This window comes from Podarcis vaucheri (assembly GCF_965113315.1).
Source record: "Podarcis vaucheri genome assembly, chromosome: 13".
Classification (NCBI taxonomy): Eukaryota; Metazoa; Chordata; class Lepidosauria; order Squamata; family Lacertidae; genus Podarcis; species Podarcis vaucheri.
The window spans coordinates 9,571,991-9,594,550 of NC_138751.1; the positions used below are offsets into that span (position 1 = coordinate 9,571,991).

The 22,560-nt window shown below is 40.0% G+C and overlaps 2 protein-coding genes across 2 annotated transcripts in view; both read left to right on the top strand.

Moving 5' to 3' along the window:
- The window catches only part of LOC309517559 (vomeronasal type-2 receptor 26-like), a gene marked incomplete at both ends in the record, with an annotated part of 44,564 nt that extends 22,985 nt beyond the window's left edge, over window positions 1-21,579 (top strand). Inside the window, one exon of the mRNA XM_082196776.1 lies at window positions 21,505-21,579. Within this exon, the coding sequence (XP_082052902.1) occupies window positions 21,505-21,579 (75 nt within the window). The remainder of the gene's footprint in view (window positions 1-21,504) is intronic.
- Window positions 7,249-9,829, top strand: LOC309516860 (vomeronasal type-2 receptor 26-like). Its single transcript, XM_082195809.1, has 4 exons — window positions 7,249-8,112; window positions 8,497-8,718; window positions 8,994-9,120; window positions 9,215-9,829. Exons 1-4 carry the CDS (start codon window positions 7,312-7,314, stop codon window positions 9,388-9,390), a joined length of 1,326 nt encoding a protein of 441 aa, XP_082051935.1. The 5' UTR covers window positions 7,249-7,311; the 3' UTR covers window positions 9,391-9,829.
- Window positions 21,580-22,560: the final 981 nt, after the last annotated feature.

Genomic DNA, 22,560 nt, shown 5'->3' on the forward strand with positions numbered 1-22,560 from the left:
ATCTGGAGGCTGGCGGGGGGAGAAGCAAGCCTGCTTCTCCCCCCGCCAGCCCCACAAGCTCGGGGGATAGGGGGATGGCGAAGCGCTGCCATCCCGCTATTCCACGACCTGATCGGGAGGCTGGGGGGGGGAGAAGCAAGCCTGCTTCTCCCCCCCTAGCCCCACAAGCTCGGGGGATAGGGGGATGGCGAAGCGCTGCTTCTCCCCCCCCAGCCCCACAAGCTCGGGGGATAGGGGGATGGCGAAGCGCCGCCATCCCGCTATTCCCCGACCTGATCTGGAGGCTGGCGGGGGGAGAAGCAAGCCTGCTTCTCCCCCCGCCAGCCCCACAAGCTTGCGGGATAGCGGGCCAAGCTGTCCCTGAAGGCAGAAGAGGGAGACGGAGCACTCCGTCTCCCTCTTCTAGCTTGGGATGGTTGCGCAAAGCCTCTGCAAGCCTGCTTCTCCCCCCGCCAGCCCCACAAGCTCGGGGGATAGGGGGATGGCGAAGCGCTGCCATCCCGCTATTCCACGACCTGATCGGGAGGCTGGGGGGGGGGGAGAAGCAAGCCTGCTTCTCCCCCCCTAGCCCCACAAGCTCGGGGGATAGGGGGATGGCGAAGCGCTGCTTCTCCCCCCCCCAGCCCCACAAGCTCGGGGGATAGGGGGATGGCGAAGCGCCGCCATCCCGCTATTCCCCGACCTGATCTGGAGGCTGGCGGGGGGAGAAGCAAGCCTGCTTCTCCCCCCGCCAGCCCCACAAGCTTGCGGGATAGCGGGCCAAGCTGTCCCTGAAGGCAGAAGAGGGAGACGGAGCACTCCGTCTCCCTCTTCTAGCTTGGGATGGTTGCGCAAAGCCTCTGCAGGGCAGCGCAGTGCGCTGCCCCACAGAGGCTTGGGAGGCTGTCCCTGAAGGCAGAAGAGGGAGACGAAGTGCTCCGTCTCCCTCTTCTAGTTTGGGGATGGCTGCGCAAACCTGGGGGGAAATCAAATTTTTTCCCTTGATTTCCCCCCCCCAAAAAAATAGGTGCGTCCTATGGGCCGGTGCGTCCTATAGGGCGAAAAATACATGTGATGCGCGTCTCTGTAAGAGGTGTAATGTCAGGTAATATTCAGTGCAGTCAAAGTCATAGACTTGATGTGTATGAGCACCTTGAGAGACACTTTCCTTCCATCACGGTGAGGCTCATGCACATTGCAAGTGAAACTCAAACATATGTACTTTTTTGAACACTTTGCTTCAATATGGTATGTCTCAGGAAGTGAGCCACATAAAAATTATTCCAAAATCTCATTCCCCAAACTCCTATCATATTTCTGGGTAGGCGCTTCCCCTTTCTATGTGTAATGAATATTGCCATCCTGGTCATCAGGAAAAAAAGAAAAGAAAGAGAAAAGTTTTGCTGCTATGATTGCGCCCCATTCCCTGAAAGGAGATTTCAAACTAGACTGGTAGGTATTGTCCTCATTATAAAATGTTGGCATCATATGTGGATTCAATATGATTTTTGAGATGAACAAGAACTGAACTGGTGTTTTTTTTTTTTAAAAAAAAAAAAATATTTCTCAGACATGAATGACTGTTTCAAATGCCCAGAAGATCAATATCCAAGCATAAACAGAGATGATTGTATCCCAAAACATATGAACTTTCTGTCATATGAAGAACCTTTGGGGATCACTTTAGCATCAGTTGCTGGGGGGTTTTCCCTCATCACAGTCTGGGTGTTAGGGATTTTTATTAAATACAAAGACTCCCCCATTGCGAAGGCCAACAACCGAGCTCTCACCTACACTCTCCTAATCTCCCTCCTTCTCTGCTTCCTCTCTTCTTTCTTATTCCTTGGTAAACCTTGTGTAGTGTAGTGATGCCAACAACCAATTTTTTAATAAATAAGGTATACTATTCATTGTAACAAATGGTAGATATCAACGGAAGTCTCATAAAGTTCAACAAAAAAGTAGATGACCCAGTGGATCAGTTCATTCTCTAATCAGCCCATGCATAAGGTCCATACATGTGTAAGTTTCAGTGTCTATTCCAAATGTCTGTTCATAGAGTCCAATAACCCACATGAAAGGTTGTTACAGTTCCACAGAATCCTTTCACAGAGTCTAAGACAAGGATTTCCAGAATATTAGCCTTGTTTTGGCATCCTAGGCTTCATCAGTAGTACAGGCTCTAGGTAATACAAATAAATACAATATCGTCATCTCACACATTTTCATAGCAAAAATGATATAAAAAACCATAAACAACTATACATACCATATGTAATACTACAGGACAGTGGATCTTATAGCATAGTAGTAGCTGCAGTAAGCAGCAAATGTTACAAAGCAGGATTATATGGACAAGCACAATATTGGTTTGAATAGCAGGTGTTGGCAATCCACAGATGCACAATTTCTCTCTTAAATTGACCCATATGGCACAACAAAGGTAAAACAAACTTAATCCATGTTCAGATGTTATATATTTAAACAAACTCATACATAAAATAATAGCAATCCATAGAAACAAAATGTGTTTTTCAAAGTAATCTACGCGGCCCACAGAAGTAAAACAAACTTAGCCCATGCTCAGGTGTTCTACATATAAACATTAGTACACATTCACAAAAAGCAACTATAATCAATTTCAGTATTCAGACCTGAGGGATGTAAAGAATTCAATAAGAAAATGAACCTAGTTTCTTTCTGCATGAGGATTTTTTTAGCTCATTCTACAGGACCTAGATATGTCCAAATTACAAAAAAATGTCAAGTCCTCATCAGAATGAGATGCTTCAATAAAATGTTGTACTAAAGGAGCATTTGTTACATTGTTCCTGATCCTAGATCGATGCTCCAATATTCTTAGTTTGATAGGTCTGAGAGTATGACCCACATACAACAATCCACAGGGACATCTAACATAACTAACATAACATAACACAGGGACATCACATAAATTACACGTGGAGAAGCACGTGTGGCAAATGCCTGTAAAACGAACTTAAAACCTTCTTTGTTGTTAAACACTTTTACCTGCAGAGCATATTTGCAGGAGGTACAATGCCCACACTTAAAGAAACCATGTGGAGGACTAGACAACATGCGTTGTATGGGTGTCAATTTTAAATCCGTATGCATCAATATATCTTTTAATGACTTGGTGCATCGTTTGGCAAAAGGGGGGATATTATCACAACCAGGGATGTCCTTAAGAATATGCCAATGACGTCTAATATTTTTCTCAATTCTGAAAGTCATATGGTTGTATTCTAGGGAAGCATAAATACGCAAAGATCTTGTATTAACATGTGAGCCAGATGTAAGAAGGGTCGACCTCTCTCTTAATTGTGTTTTTTGAAAGGCAGTTGTTATTACAGATTTTGGATAACCTCTTTGCAATAAGGATGCAGAAACCAAATTAGAATGGACATTAAAGTCTTGTGGGTCTGATGAATTGTGTTTTAATCTTAGAAACTGACCTAAGGGAAGGTTATCATGGAGATGTTTGGGATGATTAGATCTATAATGTAACAAGGAATTTCTATCTGTGCTTTTCTTATACGGACACACTTTAAATCTTGACTCATCCAGAAAAAAATCTAGATCAAGAAAAGGTAAATGATGTGGACTTGAAGTCCCTTCAAAGGTCAAGTTGGACTTACACTATTGATCCAATGGTTAAACGGTTCAAAAATATCCCCAGAAAATATAAATATCAAATCACCTATATATCGTCCATAAAACAAAATGCATTCACTAAATGGGTTATTATGAACAATGTGTTCTAAATCAAATTTCTCATAAAGATATTGGCCACACTGGGAGCACATTTCAAACCCATAGCAACACCTTGTTTTTGTTTATACATGTATAGACCTTATGCATGGACTGATTAGAGAATGAACTGATCTACTACGTCTTCTACTTTTTTTAGTGAACTTTATGACACTTCCATTGATATTTACATTTGTTACAATGAATAGTATACCTTATTTATTCAAAAGTGCAGCTGGTTACGTCTTGTGCGTTTATTAAGTATGTTTCACATAACCATAGGTTTGTTGTTGTTTAACAACCCACTTTTGGCATCATTTTCTAAGTGGCAGTTTCTTGTGTCTTAGCCAAAACCATCACTGTAGTTGTAGCTTTCATAGCCACCAAGCCAGGCTCCAGCATGAGGAAGTGGGTGGGCAGAAGACTGGCTACCTCTATCGTCCTTTAATGCTCCCTCATTCAAGTAAGCATCTGTGCTTTTTGGATAGCAATGTTTCCACCCTTCCCTGATTTAGATATGCACTCAGTAACGGGTGAAGTCATTGTCCTATGTAATGAAGGCTCTGTTGCCATCTTTTACTCTGTTCTGGGCTACATGGGTCTTTTGGTCACCTCCCAGTTCAACTGGCATATGCAGGCTATTGATCATGGTACTGTTTACTTGCAAAGCAGATGATCCACCATGCAGCTATGTCCCAGCTATGTTGCAGAGGTTACACTGCTTCACAATTAAATATGCAGCCATATTATCTGCCCATTTGATTTTCCCTGTGGCCAGTGGTGCTTTGTATTCTATTCCTTTGTGAAGTAGGTGGAGAATAGTTGGCTACTAAGTATAATGACAATGTTCCACCTCCACAGTGGTATTGCTTCTCAATGCCAGTTGAAAGGTGCTGGGAATCATATGTGGGGAGAATGCTTTTGCTCTCAGAACCTGTGGGTGAGCATTTGGTTAATCATTGTGATGTTTCAGTTCTGGGCTGCATGAGCCTGATGTTCTTGAGCTGGCTCAACAAAACAGCTCACACCAGACTAGAGGAACAATTTTAGATTAAATCAAGTGTCACTGCTCCTCTTGTTGATCCCATGTCAATAGGTTCAAGGTTACAATGTTATTGCAAAATTGGAGTTGGACAGTGGATTTCGTTTTAGGATTTAGCACTTATTGATTTCCGTAGGTAAGATTATGGCTCTGTGTCAGGTCCTGATTTTCTTGCAGGGCTTTGATCTTCAGGGAAATCTGAAGTTTTCTCATCTACAAAAACAAGGAAACTTATTTGCACTTACTTCCAACTCTAAAGTCTGAAGGTGTAATTATCTCCCCCTGCAATTAGCCAATTCAAAATAATTGCTTCAAATATCGAAAGGCTTTCACAAAGACACTGGAAAACAGTCAATAAACAGCTTGGAAAAGTATTAAGGAAGCAAAGTGCTCACTGACAGTTGGGAGTGGGGGGACAGAAGGTAGCCTGTGATAATGATTACACATAGCGCCACTTTTTCATATTGAACACCCAGCATAAAAAGAGAGAGAAAGATTAACTATTTAAACTATGCTTATGCTAAAAGCAAAGGTGATATGTTTCACCTTATGAAGTGAATTGTGAGAGTGAGGCAACATTTAACGTAGTCAAAGTCAGGCAGTTGGTGTGTATGAACACCAAGGAATCTGCCCCCAGGAGGAGATTTATTGCAACTATGCAGAGGCTTTTGCTACTGCTTCTGCTACCCATTGTGTGCAAAGTCAATACAATGCAGTGCCCTGCAGGTGATCCGATCCCAGTTCCACATGAATGGTACCAGCCAGGTGACCTCCTGATTGGTGGGATTGCTTCTCATATATTTTACCATTCCTCAGTAATTGAATTTAAGGAAGATCCTTCTCAGGAGCTACTTGAGGTTCCACAGTAAGTACTTATATTCCTCGCCCCCCCCCCCGAAAGAGCAATTGTCTTTTACAAGGCTGCATGTTTGTGTGAAGCAGGAGTGGCTAGCAATACCCATCTAGCAGCAACATCACTGCCACATACCTGTTGCTGTTGTTGTTAATTAAATCTGTATACTACCCTTCATTCAAAGATTACAGGGGCGTTCACAACATAAAAAAAAATGAGAAGACAAAATATATTGATGATAGAATTGCATTAGAGGAAATTGCTTGCAAAAAATTTATAAAATTTACACTATGATGCTGGATTTCAAAAATGAAAACCAATGAAAACAGCAAGAAATAAAAGACTACTCTAACAAAAATGAATGGGATTGAGGAAAGATGGTATCAAATGCTTAAGTGTGAATTAAAGTATTAATGTGTCGACTCCATTGGCAGTATAGTGACAAAGTTCTATCAGCACATCCTGGCCTTGGTGTTTGCCATAAAGGAGATCAATGATGATCAAAAAATCTTGCCAAATGCTACACTTGGGTTCCACATCCATGACAGCTACTATGATGCAAGGATGACCTATCGTACCACTTTGGACCTGCTCTTCAAATCACACAGATTTGTCCCTAACTACAAATGTGACAGCCAGAAAAACCTCATAGCTATAATTGGAGGACTTACATCTGGCATATCTATCAATATGGCAGAAATCTTAACCCTCTACAGGGTTCCACAGGTAGGATCTGTGCATTGGAAAACGAGGGAGAATGCAAATTAAAAGAGAATGCTTATTTTTTTAAGGCAGAGTTGGGTGAGGAATCCTGTGGCAAGATCTTCTGGGATGAGCGATTTAGAATGCAGAGGAATTCCAGCCTCAGACAGGTTCAGAGAGTGTTAAGTCTCCAATCCTGGATCAGCTGAGGATATGCTGCTATAATTTGCTCATCCCATCTCAGCTATGATTTAGCCACTACTGGTGTAAGTCCTGCACTCAAAAGGCCTTCCAGAGGCAGGGTGGGACAGAAGCAGGGCGTAAGCTGGATCCTAAACCTGTTCAGTTTGCTCACATGAACTGGCAACTCAACAGGTAACACAAATTAGTGTCTATATTCCTTCTGCCAGGCTTAGGTAAATAAAGCAGAAGAAATATACAGCGGTACCTTGGTTTAAAACCATAATCCGTTGCAGAGGTCTAAAATAGGTTGTAACCCAAGGTGCGCTTTCGCCAAGGGGCCTTCCAAAAAAATTTGTTCATAATCCCCCCCCCAAAGGGTTGTAATCTAAAAAAATGTTACAAACCAGGACACGCACTTCCAGGTTTGACTTGTTTATAATCCAAAACAAATGCAAACCAAGACGTATGCAAACCAAGGTACCATTTTACTGGAAAATGCATATTTTTCTCAATTTTAAAAAAAAATAATTGTCATTCTTTTGGAACCCACAAAGTTCATAAATAAATATTTTGTTATAAAGACACATTCTCATAGCAAAATGGGCACACATATTATATATTATAATATTATTATATTATATTATATTATATTATATTATATTATATTATATTATATTATATTATATTATTGCTGCAATACAGATATGTTTTCTTTTAGCTCACCTACGGTTCATTTGCCGCAGAAGAGATTCAAGCATTGCAGAGCTTTTCCTTTTACAGCATGGTCCCAAATGAAAGCCATCAATATATTGGCATTATCCGTTTACTTCAGTATTTCGGATGGACATGGGTTGGGCTGTTTGTTGTGGATGATAACACGGGAGAACATTTCTTGAAGACCCTGGAGTCACTGTTTTCCAAGCATGGAATCTGTTCAGCTTTCACAAAAAGAATCCCAGAGCAAGTTTCCATGGAAAATCTAGATGAAATAACTAGTTTAATGGAAAGAATTTTTGTAGCTCTCACAGATAACAAGGCCAGAACACTTATCAGCTATGGAGAATCTTTGACAATTGCCTGGCTGAGAATGGTTAATATTTTTAATGATCTTGGACATAACAAAAGTGCTCCATTTGGAAAGGTATGGGTTATGACATCCCAGATAGATTTCACATCTACTGGCCCTCAGAGAAACTGGGATTTCCAGCTTTTCCAAGGTTCACTTTCCTTCACAATTCAGTCAAGAGAGCTTATGGATTTTTCAGAATTTCTCCTGAGCATCAAGCCTTCCAGGACCCAAGCAGATGGTTTTCTCAAGGGCTTCTGGGAGCAAGCATTTGACTGTATATTTCCAGATCCAGAGATGCCTATGATGGATGATGGCAGCTGTACTGGAGAGGAGAGGCTAGAAAGTCTCCTTGCTGGTCTTTTTGAAATGCACATGACAGGCCATAGCTACAGTGTCTATAATGCTGTCTATGCTTTGGCTCATGCTCTGCATACCTTCTACTCGTCTCAATCCAAGCAAAGAGCAAAGGTGTATGGTAGCAATTTTGAACATCAGTCTCTGCAGCCTTGGCAGGTAATGTGTTCATAAAGAAATCATTCTTTTCTTTGCATAAGTAGACCTTATGGATGCAGAATACAACATTTTTAAAATCTCTTGGCATATGCTTTACATGGCATGTACACATCTAGATACAACAAAGAACTATATCTTTGGAGAAACTTGATGACCTTCAGTCACTGCATCCATAGCAGAATTTCTCTACATAAATGGCAGCATTTCAATTCACAGATTAATTATTATTTTAAAAATGAGATTACACTCAGCATCTGTGAATAACAGGTGAAAAAGTGTTAGAAATTGTAATCACTGAAGCATATGCATGGGTTTACATCTCATTCTATACTGGGACCATATAATGAAGTTCATTCTTAAAACTTTTCTCTCTCTTCAAACTAGGTTGACTTATTTCTGCAAGATGTTGCATTTAACAACTCTGCTGGAGTGATGGTGTCCTTTAATGACAAAGGAGAATTGAGCGGTGGATATGACATTATGAACCTGGTCACATTCCGCAACAACTCTTTCCAGAGAGTGAAAGTTGGGAGAGTGGACCCCAGTGAAGAAGAAGACTTCACCATTAATGAAGATCTAATTGTCTGGCATAAAACATTTAATCAGGTAGAGATGATAGGGATTTCTTAGCAGACTTTCTGTTGGGCAAACAGGCACTGAGGATGTCTGAAATTACTATACCTACCTAATGTAGCATTGCAAATATCCCCACATATGTAGGGTTTGTAGGCTGCAAAACAGAGGAATAAATAGCTATATTTGTGAATGTCTAATACTTGTGGAACCTTGCTAAAATATCCTGTAGCTCTGGAGATGACGTGCATAAATTTCTCCACCGATCTCTCACCCCAAATCTCAAACCCTCCCATGTTTGTGCGTAGGTGCTTCCACTTTCTGTGTGTAATGAACACTGCCACACTGGTCATCATAAGAAGAAGAAGGAAGAGAAAAAGTTCTGCTGCTATGATTGTGCTCCATGTCCAGAAGGGAAGATTTCAGACCAGAAAGGTAGGTTCCTAAAATTTTGTCAACATACATGATTAATTCAATATGATGTGGTGAATGAATTGCCACTAAAATGTCTCTTCTATTTATATTTCAGATACAGAAGACTGTTTCCAGTGCTCAGCAGACCAATATTCAAACAGAAACAGAGATGCTTGCATCCCCAAAATTAGAAACTTTCTTTCTTATAAAGAACCTCTGGGGATCAGTTTAGCTTCAGTTGCTGTTTTTTTTGTCCTTCATCACAGCTTTGGTGCTAGGGATTTTTATTAAGCACAAAGACACCCCCATAGTCAAAGCAAACAATCGGGACCTCACCTACACTCTCCTCCTCTGCCTCTTGTTCTGCTTCCTCTCTTCTTTGTTATTCCTTGGCCAACCTTGTATAGTGACCTGCTTTCTCCGACAACCAATGTTTGTCATAATTTTCTCATTGGCTGTTTCTTGCATCCTGGCCAAAACCATCACTGTGGTTACAGCTTTCATGGCCACCAGACCAGGGTCCAGCGTGAGGAAGTGGGTGGGGAAAAGACTAGCCATCTTCATTGTTTTAACTTGCTCCCTTGTTCAAGCAAGCATTTGTACTATGTGGCTGGCAACCTCAGCTCCCTTCCCCGATTTGGACTTTCATTCAGTAAGTGGAGAAATTATTGTGCAATGTAATGAAGGGTCAGTCACCATGTTCTACTGTGTCTTGGGCTACATGGGCCTCTTGGCCATCACCAGCTTTATTGTAGCATTCTTAGCTCGCAAGTTACCGGACAGCTTCAATGAAGCCAAGTTCATTACATTCAGCATGTTAGCATTTTGTAGTGTTTGGGCCTCTTTTGTTCCTACTTACTTGAGCACAAGAGGAAAAGACATGGTGGCCATGGAAGTCTTCTCTATCTTGGCCTCCAGTGCTGGGCTACTGGGCTGCATCTTTTGCCCCAAATGCTACATCATTGTGTTGAGACCTGAGCTGAATAGCAGGGACCTGCTAATAAAAAGAAAACATTAAAGGATTTGTCCCTTTGGTTACACTGACGCATGTGTTAGGCAAGCATTTTAGGTACAGATCATTCCTGTCGTCGTCCCCATTATTTCATTAATTTATTTCATAAAAATGTAGTAAATCTCAAACTGGTCTACACAATGTTGGATAAATAAACCTCTTATTACCAACATTCTTGTCATCATCCTACTCACAAAGTGGCCAACCAGATGTCTATGGGAAGTCCAGATATTTGGGGGAGAGATACATTCATATAACATTAGTTATAGATATTTACTTATATATGCCTTTTATAGGAAGGACAGTAAAGAATGCCACTCTGTATGTCAAAGTGAACATTGAGTCCAGCAAGCTAGAAATCCAAAAAGGGGAAACATTATGTGTGGTGATTCAGGACCCCAGATGTAATTTATTTTTGGGGATGTGCTATTGTGCACCTTATAACAATGCTCAGGAAAATCTTGTGAGGCAGAAATCAAAGAAGCATTCAAAAGTGAAAATATTGTTGTTATACTGACATGTGTGTTAGGCAAGCATTTTAGATGCAGGTCAATTTGGTTTTCATTATTTTAGTAATTTATTTCATAAAATATATACAATACTTGATTGTGGAAAATTTCAAAGTGCTGCACACAATGTGGGACAAATCAGCCTCTGTGACAAACAGCATAGCCAGATCAGAGTCTGGTGATGCAGTTCCTCAGAATCCCACCAGAGTTCTGGGACCTCTCTCTGGTTGACTGCTAGAAGATATTGAGCTGCACTTTGAGAGGGAGAGTTTTGGAGGTGAGAGGTTAGATAGAGATAGTGTTTGGAGAGGCTTGGTTTCAGATGGGAGATGGGGATTAGAATAGAATTTACCTAATGGAAAATTGATTCTGATATGAGCTGAGCAGTTCCTCTGAAGTGACTATCTATAGCAACAGGAAGTAGACTTGCAGCTTGACTTGAGCAAGCAATATTTGTGTTTCTGTACAAATAAATTAATAAACATTTTTGTGATTATAGACCACTCTACCTCCTTTCTTTTAGCTAATGTTTTGTGCCACTGGGGAAGTGGTAATTCGGTATTGATTTGTTTTGGATGTTTGGATGTTTGAATGTGATGCCATTAAAAGGTTTGATGATGATGTTGAATAAACATTTTGGAACCTAAATAACACAGCTTATTTTATAACATATGCATCCAATCTTTGAAGAATTTCTAAGTAAAGGATTTTTAACTTACCAAATGTGTGGTCTTTTTCTATGCTTAGGCACGTGGGGAATTTTGAAAGCAACTTAGAATGGGGTATTTTAACAGACTACATTTCCACACTTCACTTTGCTGCATTTTAAAAAATCTCTGCTGGGGCTCTCTCATCTAAGATTACTTACACTAAACCTGGATCTAGGCATCAAATACAAATTTTTAACCAAATACAAATAAAACCCTTCAGAAAGCATAGCTGAGCACAGGAGAACAGCTAGGCCAAGGTTTGACATAGCAGGTCTGTGAATCCAATTTGTTAGTGACCCCCATTGACACTTGCTATATATACATTGTAAGAGTTGTCTAAATAAGGATCTTTACACAATGGCAATAGTGTAACCTGGCACAGGAGGAAGTAATCAACTGGGAAACTATGATAATCCACACACTGGTTTCCCCCAGGCTCTGAATTTTAAGAAAGAAAGAAAGAAAGAAAGAAAGAAAGAAAGAAAGAAAGAAAGAAAGAGAATATTAAGGAAACTATGCAGGTAATATTCTAAGTAATTTCTGTGAAATGTGAAATGAGTCAGCTTGGTTTTTCCTTCCTGCCTATATTCTTAGGTAGTAATGAGTGAAGTTACAGCGACATGGCTTTTAGCTGAGGCTGAGAGATGGGAAATTATTTCACATATAGCACACAAGTTGCACTGGTTGCCGGTTCATGTTGTGCTGCAGCTGTGATTTTAAATATTGTTGCACAGTGCAGAGATGGTCTCTCGGAAAATGAGATATAACTTTATTAAATAAAGTTAATAAAATGAAATAAAAAATACAAAGAAAGAAAGAAAGAAAGAAAGAAAGAAAGAAAGAAAGAAAGAACAAACGAACTATGCAGGTAATATTCTAAGTAATTTCTGTGAAATGTGAAATGAGTCAGCTTGGCTTTTCCTTCCTGCCTATATTCTTAGGTAATGAGTGAAGTTACAGCGATCATTTTGCTTTCAGATTTTCTTAATGTTACACACTATTTCAGAATTTACCACTTATGTCCCTAGGCAATAAGTTCCAATTTCGATGCATTTTCCAGATGGGATCTGCTCACTATGGAAACAGAGAAGATGTGAGGTCAAATCTCAAAAGAAGGGTCTTCATTTTTCCTAGCTGAAGTGTCTCAGAAAGTATGAAGAAGTAATTATCTCCCCCTGCAATTATCTAAATCACACTAATTTGCTCACTTGACCAGATGTCTAAAGGCTTTCCGAAAGGCACTGGAAAACAATAAGGTAGCTTGAAAGTGGTTATAAATAACCTCCCGTGCCAGTGAGAGTTGGCAGTGGGGGGCACAAAGAGGCTGGCAGGACTTTGTTAATATTACTTATCACAACTCTCTCTTTTCCTTGTATTAGCCAGGGTGATGCATTTCAATGTAAGAGGTGCATTGTTAGATTCAGGCAGCATTCAGTGCAGCCAAAGTCATGCAGTTGGTGAATCTGCGCTTTAAGAGAGGCTTTGCTTCCAGGCTCCTAACACTGTTTCGGCTTCTTGCCATTGCATGCAAAGCCTATAGTGTGAAGTGTCCTGCAGGTGACCCTATCCCTGTTCCTCATGAATGGTACCAGCATGGTGACCTCCTCATTGGCGAGATTGCTTCTCAGATTATTTACTTTCCCCCTGAAGTTGATTTCAAGCAGCATAATTCTCAGGAGCTGTTTGCGATTCCACAGTAAGTTGTTATAGATATGTATATGTTTGTCTGTGTGTCGTGTGTGAGTGTGAGTGAGCTGATATATATAAATTATTATACTTTCCCTCTTCACTTAATGTGGCAATAAAGACACTTTTTTAAGTTCCACAACTATGAATTGAAAATACAAATAATGCCATTCATTCAAACAATTCCAATGCAGATGAAATAAAAAGCCCTGCTTTAATGGCTTGCCTAACATTTAAGGGGAAGGCATTTTAAAGTGTAGTTGTCACCACACACTAAAGGATGAAGTCCCATATTGTATGTACAGATGAGCCTCTGGATGAGGTGATATCTGCACAAGTAACGTTAAATGATTTTAAAGCCTGCTGCAAAACAGTATCCCACCATATAATGTTAGCAGATTGTTTTCCCTCTGCAAGGCTTATGCAGAACAGCAGCAGCAATCTCGCTGTTGAACTAGGCTTGGATCAGATTAAGATTTTCCCTGGTTTAGTTTACACCAGCTTGCTTTACACCGGTTTCTTGTGCTTGGGATTGCTCCCTCACACATTGATGCCCTATAGGGAGGGATATTCAGTTTCCCCAACCATCCGGCCCTGCTCCTGTCATTTATTAGACCTTGCGATAGACATATAGATGGTGAAGCTTAGCCCACCTATTACATCCATGCCAGAAAAAGCTCCCCTGATATGTTATTGTTGCAGGCAGTTGTTAAAAGAGAAGTGCAATTTTTAAAAAATGCAAGGTCTCCAACAGCTCCTATAAGCAATCAGTTTCATGGAACAGGATGGTTGAGGTTAATTCAGGAAACTGATGTTGCTTTCTAGTATAGCACCTGCAGGAAACTTGGCTCGCTATATTGGTGAAGATGTGTGTGACTTTAAAATGTGGAGCCAGAATTCTGATATATCAGAAATGATGATTAAAATGAAAGTGGTTATTACTTATGAACATCAGGAATAAATATAAGGATAGCCGTACAGAAATGAATGTGGATAACATAATAATGTGTTTAGGCATCAACTTTCCTAAAATAATATGTCAACTCCATTGGTAGTGTAGTGACAAAGTTCCATCAGCATGTCCTGGCCTTGGTGTTTGCCATTGAAGAGATCAACAAGAACCTGAAGATCTTGCCAAATATCACCCTTGGTTTCCACATCTATGACAGTTACTATTCAGCGATGATGACCTATCGGACCACTCTGGACCTGCTCTTCAAATCTCATAGATTTGTCCCCAACTACAAATGTGGCAACCAGAAGAACCTCATAGCTGCTATTGGAGGACTGACCTCTGACATCTCTTTTCACATAGCAGACATCTTGAATCTTTACAAGATACCACAGGTAGGATCTATGAACTGGGGAATGAAGGGGAATTGAAATTACACTTTTCTCTTTTCATTATCAGAGTAAATGCCTGGCTAGTAAGTAAAAGAATTGTTTGTAGAAAGACAAAATCCTGTTAATTCTTGAATCCAGTTCTTGAAAACAAATGGATTGCAAAAAATCTCTCAAGAAAATAAGATAATGTTGAACCATAAAATTACGGAACAGGACGTAGAAGGTGCCATTCAGAATATGCAGTTGGGAAAATCTCCAGGGCCGGATGGCTTAACCTCAAAATACTATAGAACTTTGAAGGACTGGATAATTCAACCACTAAAGGAGGTTTGCAATGAAATTTTGGAGGGGGAAAAGCGCCAGAGTCGTGGAAAGAAGCATATTTACACTTATATCGAAAATTGAGTCTGAAAAGACACAATTTAAGAACTACCAACCCATATCCCTGCTGAATGTGGATTACAAAATATTTGCTGACATTTTGGCTAAAAGGTTAAAAAAAGTACTAGGGGAAGAGATACACAAGGACCAAGGTGGCTTTCTCCCAGGCAGACACTTGTCTGACAACACGAGGAATATAATTAACATCTTGGAGAAGTTGCAAGAGGACATTAACACTAAAGCAGTTTTAATTTTTGTGGACGCCGAGAAAGCCTTTGATAATATTTCTTGGAGCTTTATGAAGAAAAATCTTCAGGGGATGGGGGTCGGTCAAGAGTTTGAAAATGGTATAAGTGCAATTTATTCAGAACAAAAGGCTAAACTAATAGTTAACAATGTGGTGACAGAGGAATTTAAGATAGAGAAAGGGACACAACAAGGCTGCCCAATTTCCCCATTACTTTTTATTTTGGTCCTGGAGGTTCTGCTAAATATGATTAGAAGGGACCATTTGATTAAAGGTATAATGGTCGGAGCTAAACAATACAAACTGAAAGCCTTTGCAGATGACTTAGTATTGACATTACAGGAGCCAGAATCTAGTACTAAAAGAGTATTAGAACTGATTCAAGAGCTTGGTCATGTGGCAGGATTTAAGTTGAATAAGTTAAAAACTAAAGTCCTTGAGAAAAATTTAACAACCACTGAGAAAGAGAGATTTCAGAATGAGACAGGTTTAACAGTGGTTAAGAAGGTGAAATACTTGGGGATTAATATGACAGCTAAAAATGGGAACTTATTTAAAGACAACTATGAAAAATGTTGGTCAGAGGTTAAAAAGGATCTAGAAATATGGTCAAATCTGAAGCTTTCCTTATTGGGTCGAATTGCTGTTATAAAGATGAATGTATTGCCAAGAATGTTGTTTTTGTTCCAATCATTACAAATTTTAGACAAGATGGACTGTTTCAAGAAGTGGCAGAGAGACATTTCTAGATTCGTCTGGCAGGGCAAGAAGCCCAGAATAAAATTTAAAATACTAACTGATGCAAAAGAAGGAGGGGGATTTGCCCTGCCAGGCCTTAAACTCTATTCTGAATCAGCAGCTTTCTGCTGGTTGAAAGACTGGCTGCTTCTTGAGAACACAGACATTTTGGACTTAGAAGGTTTTAACAATGTTTTTGGGTGGCATGCGTACTTGTGGTACGACAAGGTTAAAGCACATAAAGCATTTAAAAACTATATTGTCAGGAAAGCATTGTTTAATGTCTGGACAAGATATAAAGACTTACTTGAAAACAAAACCCCAAGGTGGTTGTCACCGATGGAGGCGAAGGCTCAGAAAAAGCTCAGTATGGAGGCCAAGTGGCCGAAATATTGGGAAATTTTGGAGCAGGAAGGAGATAATCTGAAATTGCAGAGTTTTGAGAAACTAAAAGATAAAGTGCGAGACTGGCTTCACTATTACCAAATAAGAGAGACCTTTAATCTAGATAAAAAAATTGGCTTCCAGGTGGAAAAATCAAAGTTGGAAACAGAACTGTTAGATTCTAAAACAAAGATACTTTCAAGAATGTATAACTTGCTGTTAAAATGGAACACTCAGGACGAGACGGTTAAATCTGCTATGATTAAATAGGCACAGGACATTGGACATAACATCATGTTTGCTGACTGTGAACAGTTGTGGACCACAGGTATAAAATTTACGGCATGTAATGCCCTAAGAGAGAATATTATGAAAATGATTTATAGGTGGTACATGACCCCAGTCAAGCTTGCAAAAATCTATCATCTGCCCGAAAATAAATGTTGGAAATGTAAAGAGACTGAAGGTACATTCTTTCACCTTTGGTGGACGTGCCCAAAGATTAAGGCTTTCTGGGAGATGATCTATAATGAAATGAAAAAGGTATTTAAATATACCTTCCTGAAGAAACCAGTGGCCTTCATCTTGGGCATAGTCGGCCAATTGGTGCCAAAGAAGGACAGAACTTTTTTTATGTATGCAACAACAGCAGCAAGAATATTGATTGCAAAGTATTGGAAGACACAAGATTTACCCACACTGGAAGAATGGCAGATGAAGGTGATGGACTACATGGAACTGGCAGAAATGACTGGCAGAATCTGAGATCAGGGAGAAGAGGTGTTGGAAGAAGACTATAAGAAATTTAAAGACTACTTGCAGAAATACTGTAAAATTAATGAATGTTGAAGGGATGTTGGATTGAAAACAAGTGGTATTGGTACAAAGATTAATAAGAATATGTAAATATGGATTGACAACGGCTGGAAATATATAGTTATAATAGGTTAAGATAATAAGTAAAGATAAATGATAGAGGGTAAGGATTTGCTGAACTAACTATGTGAACTGGAATACAAAAAAGGGGTGTGTGAGGAGGTCAGGAAATAAGTAAATGAAATATAAGACATGAAAATATTGATTTCTTGTTAATTTTGTTTTCTTTTTTACTCTTTATGTATTTTGTCTTTGTATTTTTGTATTTCTTTGTTTTTTATTAGTGTTACGCTTTTTTATTTCCTATTTTTAATTGTATAACTTTTTATTGTCTGAATTTTTTAAATAAATATCATTTTTTTAAAAAAACCAAAATCCTGTTAATTGTGTGATTTTATTTATTGGTGTGTGTTTTTTTCTTTTTGTAACTCTTCTCATCAGGGGTGTAGGAAGGGGCGCAGTGGGGCCGTCAGCCCCAGGTGTCATCCCATGGAGGGGGTGACAAAATCTCCCCCCCCCCCGGTGGATCACTCCACCACACCACGATCGGACCCCCACCAGGAGAATCGCCCTGCCCCCTGGGTGCACATTATGTGCGCCACTCCGGGTACCCGAGCAGCTATCTCTGCCACTGCTTCTTGTAATAACAACATCTATTCTAATGCCCTACCATTCAGGAATCTTTTGCCCAATGTGCCCAATGCTTTTTATAACAACAAATCTATTTCAATTCCCTAATTCACAACTTTTCATTTTATATACTGCATCACCAGCCTCCAACTATCTAAGATTCCTGATAATTTCACTGCTGCTTTTAACATAAGCATCAGCTTAGCAGCTACTGTTCGATACCATAAATACATTTTTCTTTTCACCCCCATCCTTCTATTAATCTTCCATCTATTTCATTGATAGAACTCCATCCCAAATACCAGCACTTTCACCAAGGTGGTATAGAATCTATCTTCTTACCTCCCCCCCCCAAAAAAAAATCTCTTGTAATAACCATTTAATAGATATCTCCTCGATCCATTTTTCAAACTTTCTACTCTCAAATCATGTTTCCATTTCAACTTACACAGGAAATTTCTTATTTTTATGCACCAATAAAGGAGTGAATTTGTTCACTTTTTTGGTTTTATTTGTTCACATTTACTTATACCCTTCAAGTCCTAACAATTTCTCATCCCATAAATCTTACAGATTCTAATATCCCCTAAATATGTATCAAAATTAAATCATTCATCTCCCAGTAAGGGTGCTATACATAATGTACCATGCTAATAATTCATGCTAAGAATCTCCTGTGTTTATCCCATACCATAACCTTATGTTAATTATGTTACCTCTCCATTACAATTTTACCGTAACATGGTTAGCAATATATGTTTGCACTCCATTGGTCTAACATACTGATTTTCTACAATAACTTTATATTTTCCATTAGCTCACATATAGTTCATTTTCCTCGGAAGAAAACCAAGTAATGCAGGGCTTCTCGTTCTATCGCATGGTCCCAAATGAAGCTCATCAATATTTAGGGATTATCCGGCTACTTAAGTATTTCAGATGGATATGGGTTGGACTCTTTGTTGCCAATAATAAAACTGGAGAACATTTCTTGAAGATCCTGGAGCCATTGTTTTCAAAAAATGGAATCTGTTCATCCATCACTAAAAGAATCCCACGAAAAATTGGTATAGATAATCTAGTAGAAAGCCTCTATGACATCGTAGAAATTTATATAACTCTCAGGGACAGCAAGGCCAATACATTTATCTGCTATGGAGAATCAGTGATGATTTCCTGGCTAAGAAATGTAAATTTGATGCAACACCGTGAATATAAAGAAGATATATTTATTGGAAAGGTGTGGATTATGACCACCCAGATAGATTTCACATCAACTGGCCTGCAGAAAAACTGGGATTTCCAGCTGTTTGAAGGTGCAATTTCATTCACAATTCATTCAGAAGAGCTTCTTGCCTTCGAAGAGTTTCTGAAGAACATAAAACCCCAGAGGAATGAAGCAGATGGTTTCCTCAAAGTTGTCTGGGAGCAAGCATTTGACTGCTTTTCTCCAGATTCAGAGTTCCCTGTGAATGTCAATGAAGCATGTTCTGGAGACGAAAAGTTGGAGAGTCTTACCTCAGGTCTTTTTGAAATGCGCATGACTGGTCAGAGCTACATTATCTACAATGCTGTTTATGCTTTGGCTTATGCATTACATACCATGTACTCATCGAGAGCCAAAGAAAGAGCAAGTGTGAGGCGGTGGGGAGTTGATGAACTTCAGTCATTATACCCTTGGCAGGTAATGTCTCCCCATCAAAGTCTTCTTTTCATGTACAAATTAGTACAAGAAAAGATCACACCCAGCTTTTTTGTGCATCAAAACCTGTTATTTAACCTAATACTACTACAGTTTTTTTAGGTTTGCATTTCATCCTGTAATTTCAGCATAAAATCTAGTTGAGTCTAAAACTTGAAGTATTTTAGCCCCCTGTTTCTCTTTAAACTAGATTGACAAATTCCTCCAAGCTGTTTCATTTAACAACTCAGCTGGAGAAATGATTTCCTTTAATGATGAAGGAGAATTCAGAGGTGGATTTGATATCATGAACCTGGTCACCTTCCCCAATAACTCTTTCCAGAGAGTAAAAGTTGGAAGAGTAGATGCCAATGAAGAAAAAGAATTCATCATCAATGAAGATATAATTGTGTGGCATAAAAGGTTTAATCAGGTAGGGAAAGTGAGGTCTCCTGATGGACTCTCTCTTCCTGCTGTGGGTAATCTAGGTGCCAGGAAAAAAATCCTATTTTGTCAAATGCAGCCCTGAAAGCCATCAAATAAATCCTGCTAATCTGAATAATATTTACTAGCCTTCTTGGTGCTGGAAGGAAGCCTGAGGAACTAAAACTGATGTTGGCGATAGAATGCCATGTTCTAGGCCTTACTGGATAAATGAGAAAGTTAGAAATCATCAGGTAGAGCTAGAATCCACTCGACAACTCTCAAAGGATTCAAATATGAATTATCTTCTAACAAAAAAATGTAATCATCCCTAAGGATTGAGAAAGGGCCAATGTAACACCAATTTTTTAAATGGAAGGCTGATCCTGGAAATTATAGGTCAGTTAGCTCAATGTTCAATGTAAAACTAGTGGAAAGTATTGTTAAAGATAAGCAACCAAGCAGATAGAAAAACAAGACTTCCTGAAGCAAAACCAGCATGACTTTTGCAAGGGCAGCTCCCATATCACTAAATTATTAGATATCTTTTATTGAGTAAACAAGCATATTGACAACGTAATGCACCCAAGACTCCTGAGTAAGCTTAGCAATCATGGTTCTTTATCTCTGAATACTTTGCTTCAATATGGTATGTTTCTGGAGGTAAGCAACTTAAAAATCATTTCAAAATCTCACACCTAAAACTCTTATCATATTTGTGGCTAGGTGCTTCCACTTTCTGTGTGTAATGAATATTGCCACCCCGGTCATCAGAAAAAAAGGAAGGAAGGGGAAAAGTTTTGCTGCTATAATTGTGCCCCATGCCCAGAAGGGAAGATTTCAAACCAGACTGGTAGGTATTGTCCTCATTATAAAATGTTGTCATCATACATGCTTAATTCAATGTGGTTTTAAAGATGAATTGGGACTGAACTGCTGCTTCTTTATATTTTTCAGACATGGATGACTGTTTCAAATGCCCAGAAGATCAATATCCAAGCATAAACAGAGATGATTGTATCCCAAAACATATGAACTTTCTGTCATATGAAGAACCTTTGGGGATCACTTTAGTATCAGTTGCTGGGGGGTTTTCCCTCATCACAGTCTGGGTGTTAGGGATTTTTATTAAATACAAAGACACCCCCATTGTGAAGGCCAACAACCGAGCTCTCACCTACACTCTCCTAATATCCCTCCTTCTCTGCTTCCTCTCTTCTTTCTTATTCCTTGGTAAACCTTGTGTAGTGACCTGCCTTCTTCAACAACCCACTTTTGGCATCATTTTCTCAGTGGCCGTTTCTTGTGTCTTAGCCAAAACCATCACTGTAGTTGTAGCTTTCATAGCCACCAAGCCAGGCTCCAGCATGAGAAAGTGGGTGGGCGGAAAACTGTCCACCTCCATTGTCCTTTCGTGCTCCCTCATTCAAGTAACCACCTGTGCTTTTTGGATAGCAATGTTTCCACCCTTCCCTGATTTAGATATGCACTCAGTAATGAGTGAAATTATTGTGCAATGTAATGAAGGTTCTGTTGCCATCTTTTACTCTGTTCTGGGCTACATTGGTCTTTTGGGCATCACCTGCTTCATTGTGGCCTTCCTAGCCCGCAAGTTACCCGACAGCTTTAATGAAGCAAAGTTCATTACCTTTAGCATGTTGGCATTTTCTAGTGTTTGGGTCTCTTTTGTTCCAACCTACCTGAGCACACGTGGCAAACACATGGTGGCTGTGGAGATCTTTTCCATGCTGTCCTCTAGTACTGGGTTGTTGGTTTGCATCTTTTCCCCTAAATGCTACATCATTGTTTTCAAACCTGAACTAAACAGCAGGGAGCATCTAATTAGGAGAAAACATTAAGCATTCTATCTTTCAGCCACTACATCACAACATCTAGTTACAGTCCTTCTCACACAGTGGCCAAACAGAAGACTATCAGAAGTCCAAGTATTTGTGGGGAGATACCTTCACATGATGGGACGCGGGTGGCGCTGTGGGTTAAAGCCTCAGCGCCTAGGGCTTGCCGATCGAAAGGTCGGTGGTTCGAATCCCCGCGGTGGGGTGCGCTCCCGCTGCTCGGTCCCAGCGCCTGCCAACCTAGCAGTTCGAAAGCACCCCCGGGTGCAAGTAGATAAATAGGTACCGCTTACCAGCGGGAAGGTAAACGGCGTTCCGTGTGCTGCGCTGGCTCGCCAGATGCAGCTTGTCACGCTGGCCACGTGACCCGGAAGTGTCTCCGGACAGCGCTGGCCCCCGGCCAATAGATGTGAGATGGGCGCACAAACCCCAGAGTCTGTCAAGACTGGCCCGTTCGGGCAGGGGTACCTTTACCTTTACCTTTTACCTTCACATAACATTAGGTATGATTAATTATACAGTGGTACCTTGGGTTAAGAACTTAGTTCGTTCTGGAGGTCCGTTCTTAACCTGAAACTGTTCTTAACCTGAGGTACCACTTTAGCTAATGGGGCCTCCCACTGCCGCCACACAATTTCTGTTCTTATCCTGAAGCAAAGTTCTTAACCCGAGGTTCTATTTCTGGGTTAGCAGAGTATGTAACCTGAAGCGTCTGTAACCCGAGGTACCACTGTATAGAAATTATTTAGGAAGGGCAGGTAAGAATGTACTGAAGCAGAATGTCACTTTGTATGTCAAAATGGTCATTGAGTCCAGCAAGCTAGAACTCCAAAAGGGGGCAGACTCCTACTCGGAAGTCCATTCTGAGTGGTGATACAAAACCCCAAGAGTAATTTAGTACTTGGGATGTACTCTTTCCCCCTAAAAACAATGCTTAGCAAGAACTTGAGATGCAGAAATAATAATAATAAATCATTCCAAACA

Bases quoted from the DNA above. Each gene is read 5' to 3' on its own strand.
- LOC309516860 (XM_082195809.1), top strand. From the start codon at position 7,312: ATGGTCCCAAATGAAAGCCATCAATATATTGGCATTATCCGTTTACTT. The intron at 8,719-8,993 runs GTAGAGATGATA...GTTTGTGCGTAG, and splicing joins GGCATAAAACATTTAATCAG to GTGCTTCCACTTTCTGTGTG. The intron at 9,121-9,214 runs GTAGGTTCCTAA...TTTATATTTCAG, and splicing joins GAAGATTTCAGACCAGAAAG to ATACAGAAGACTGTTTCCAG.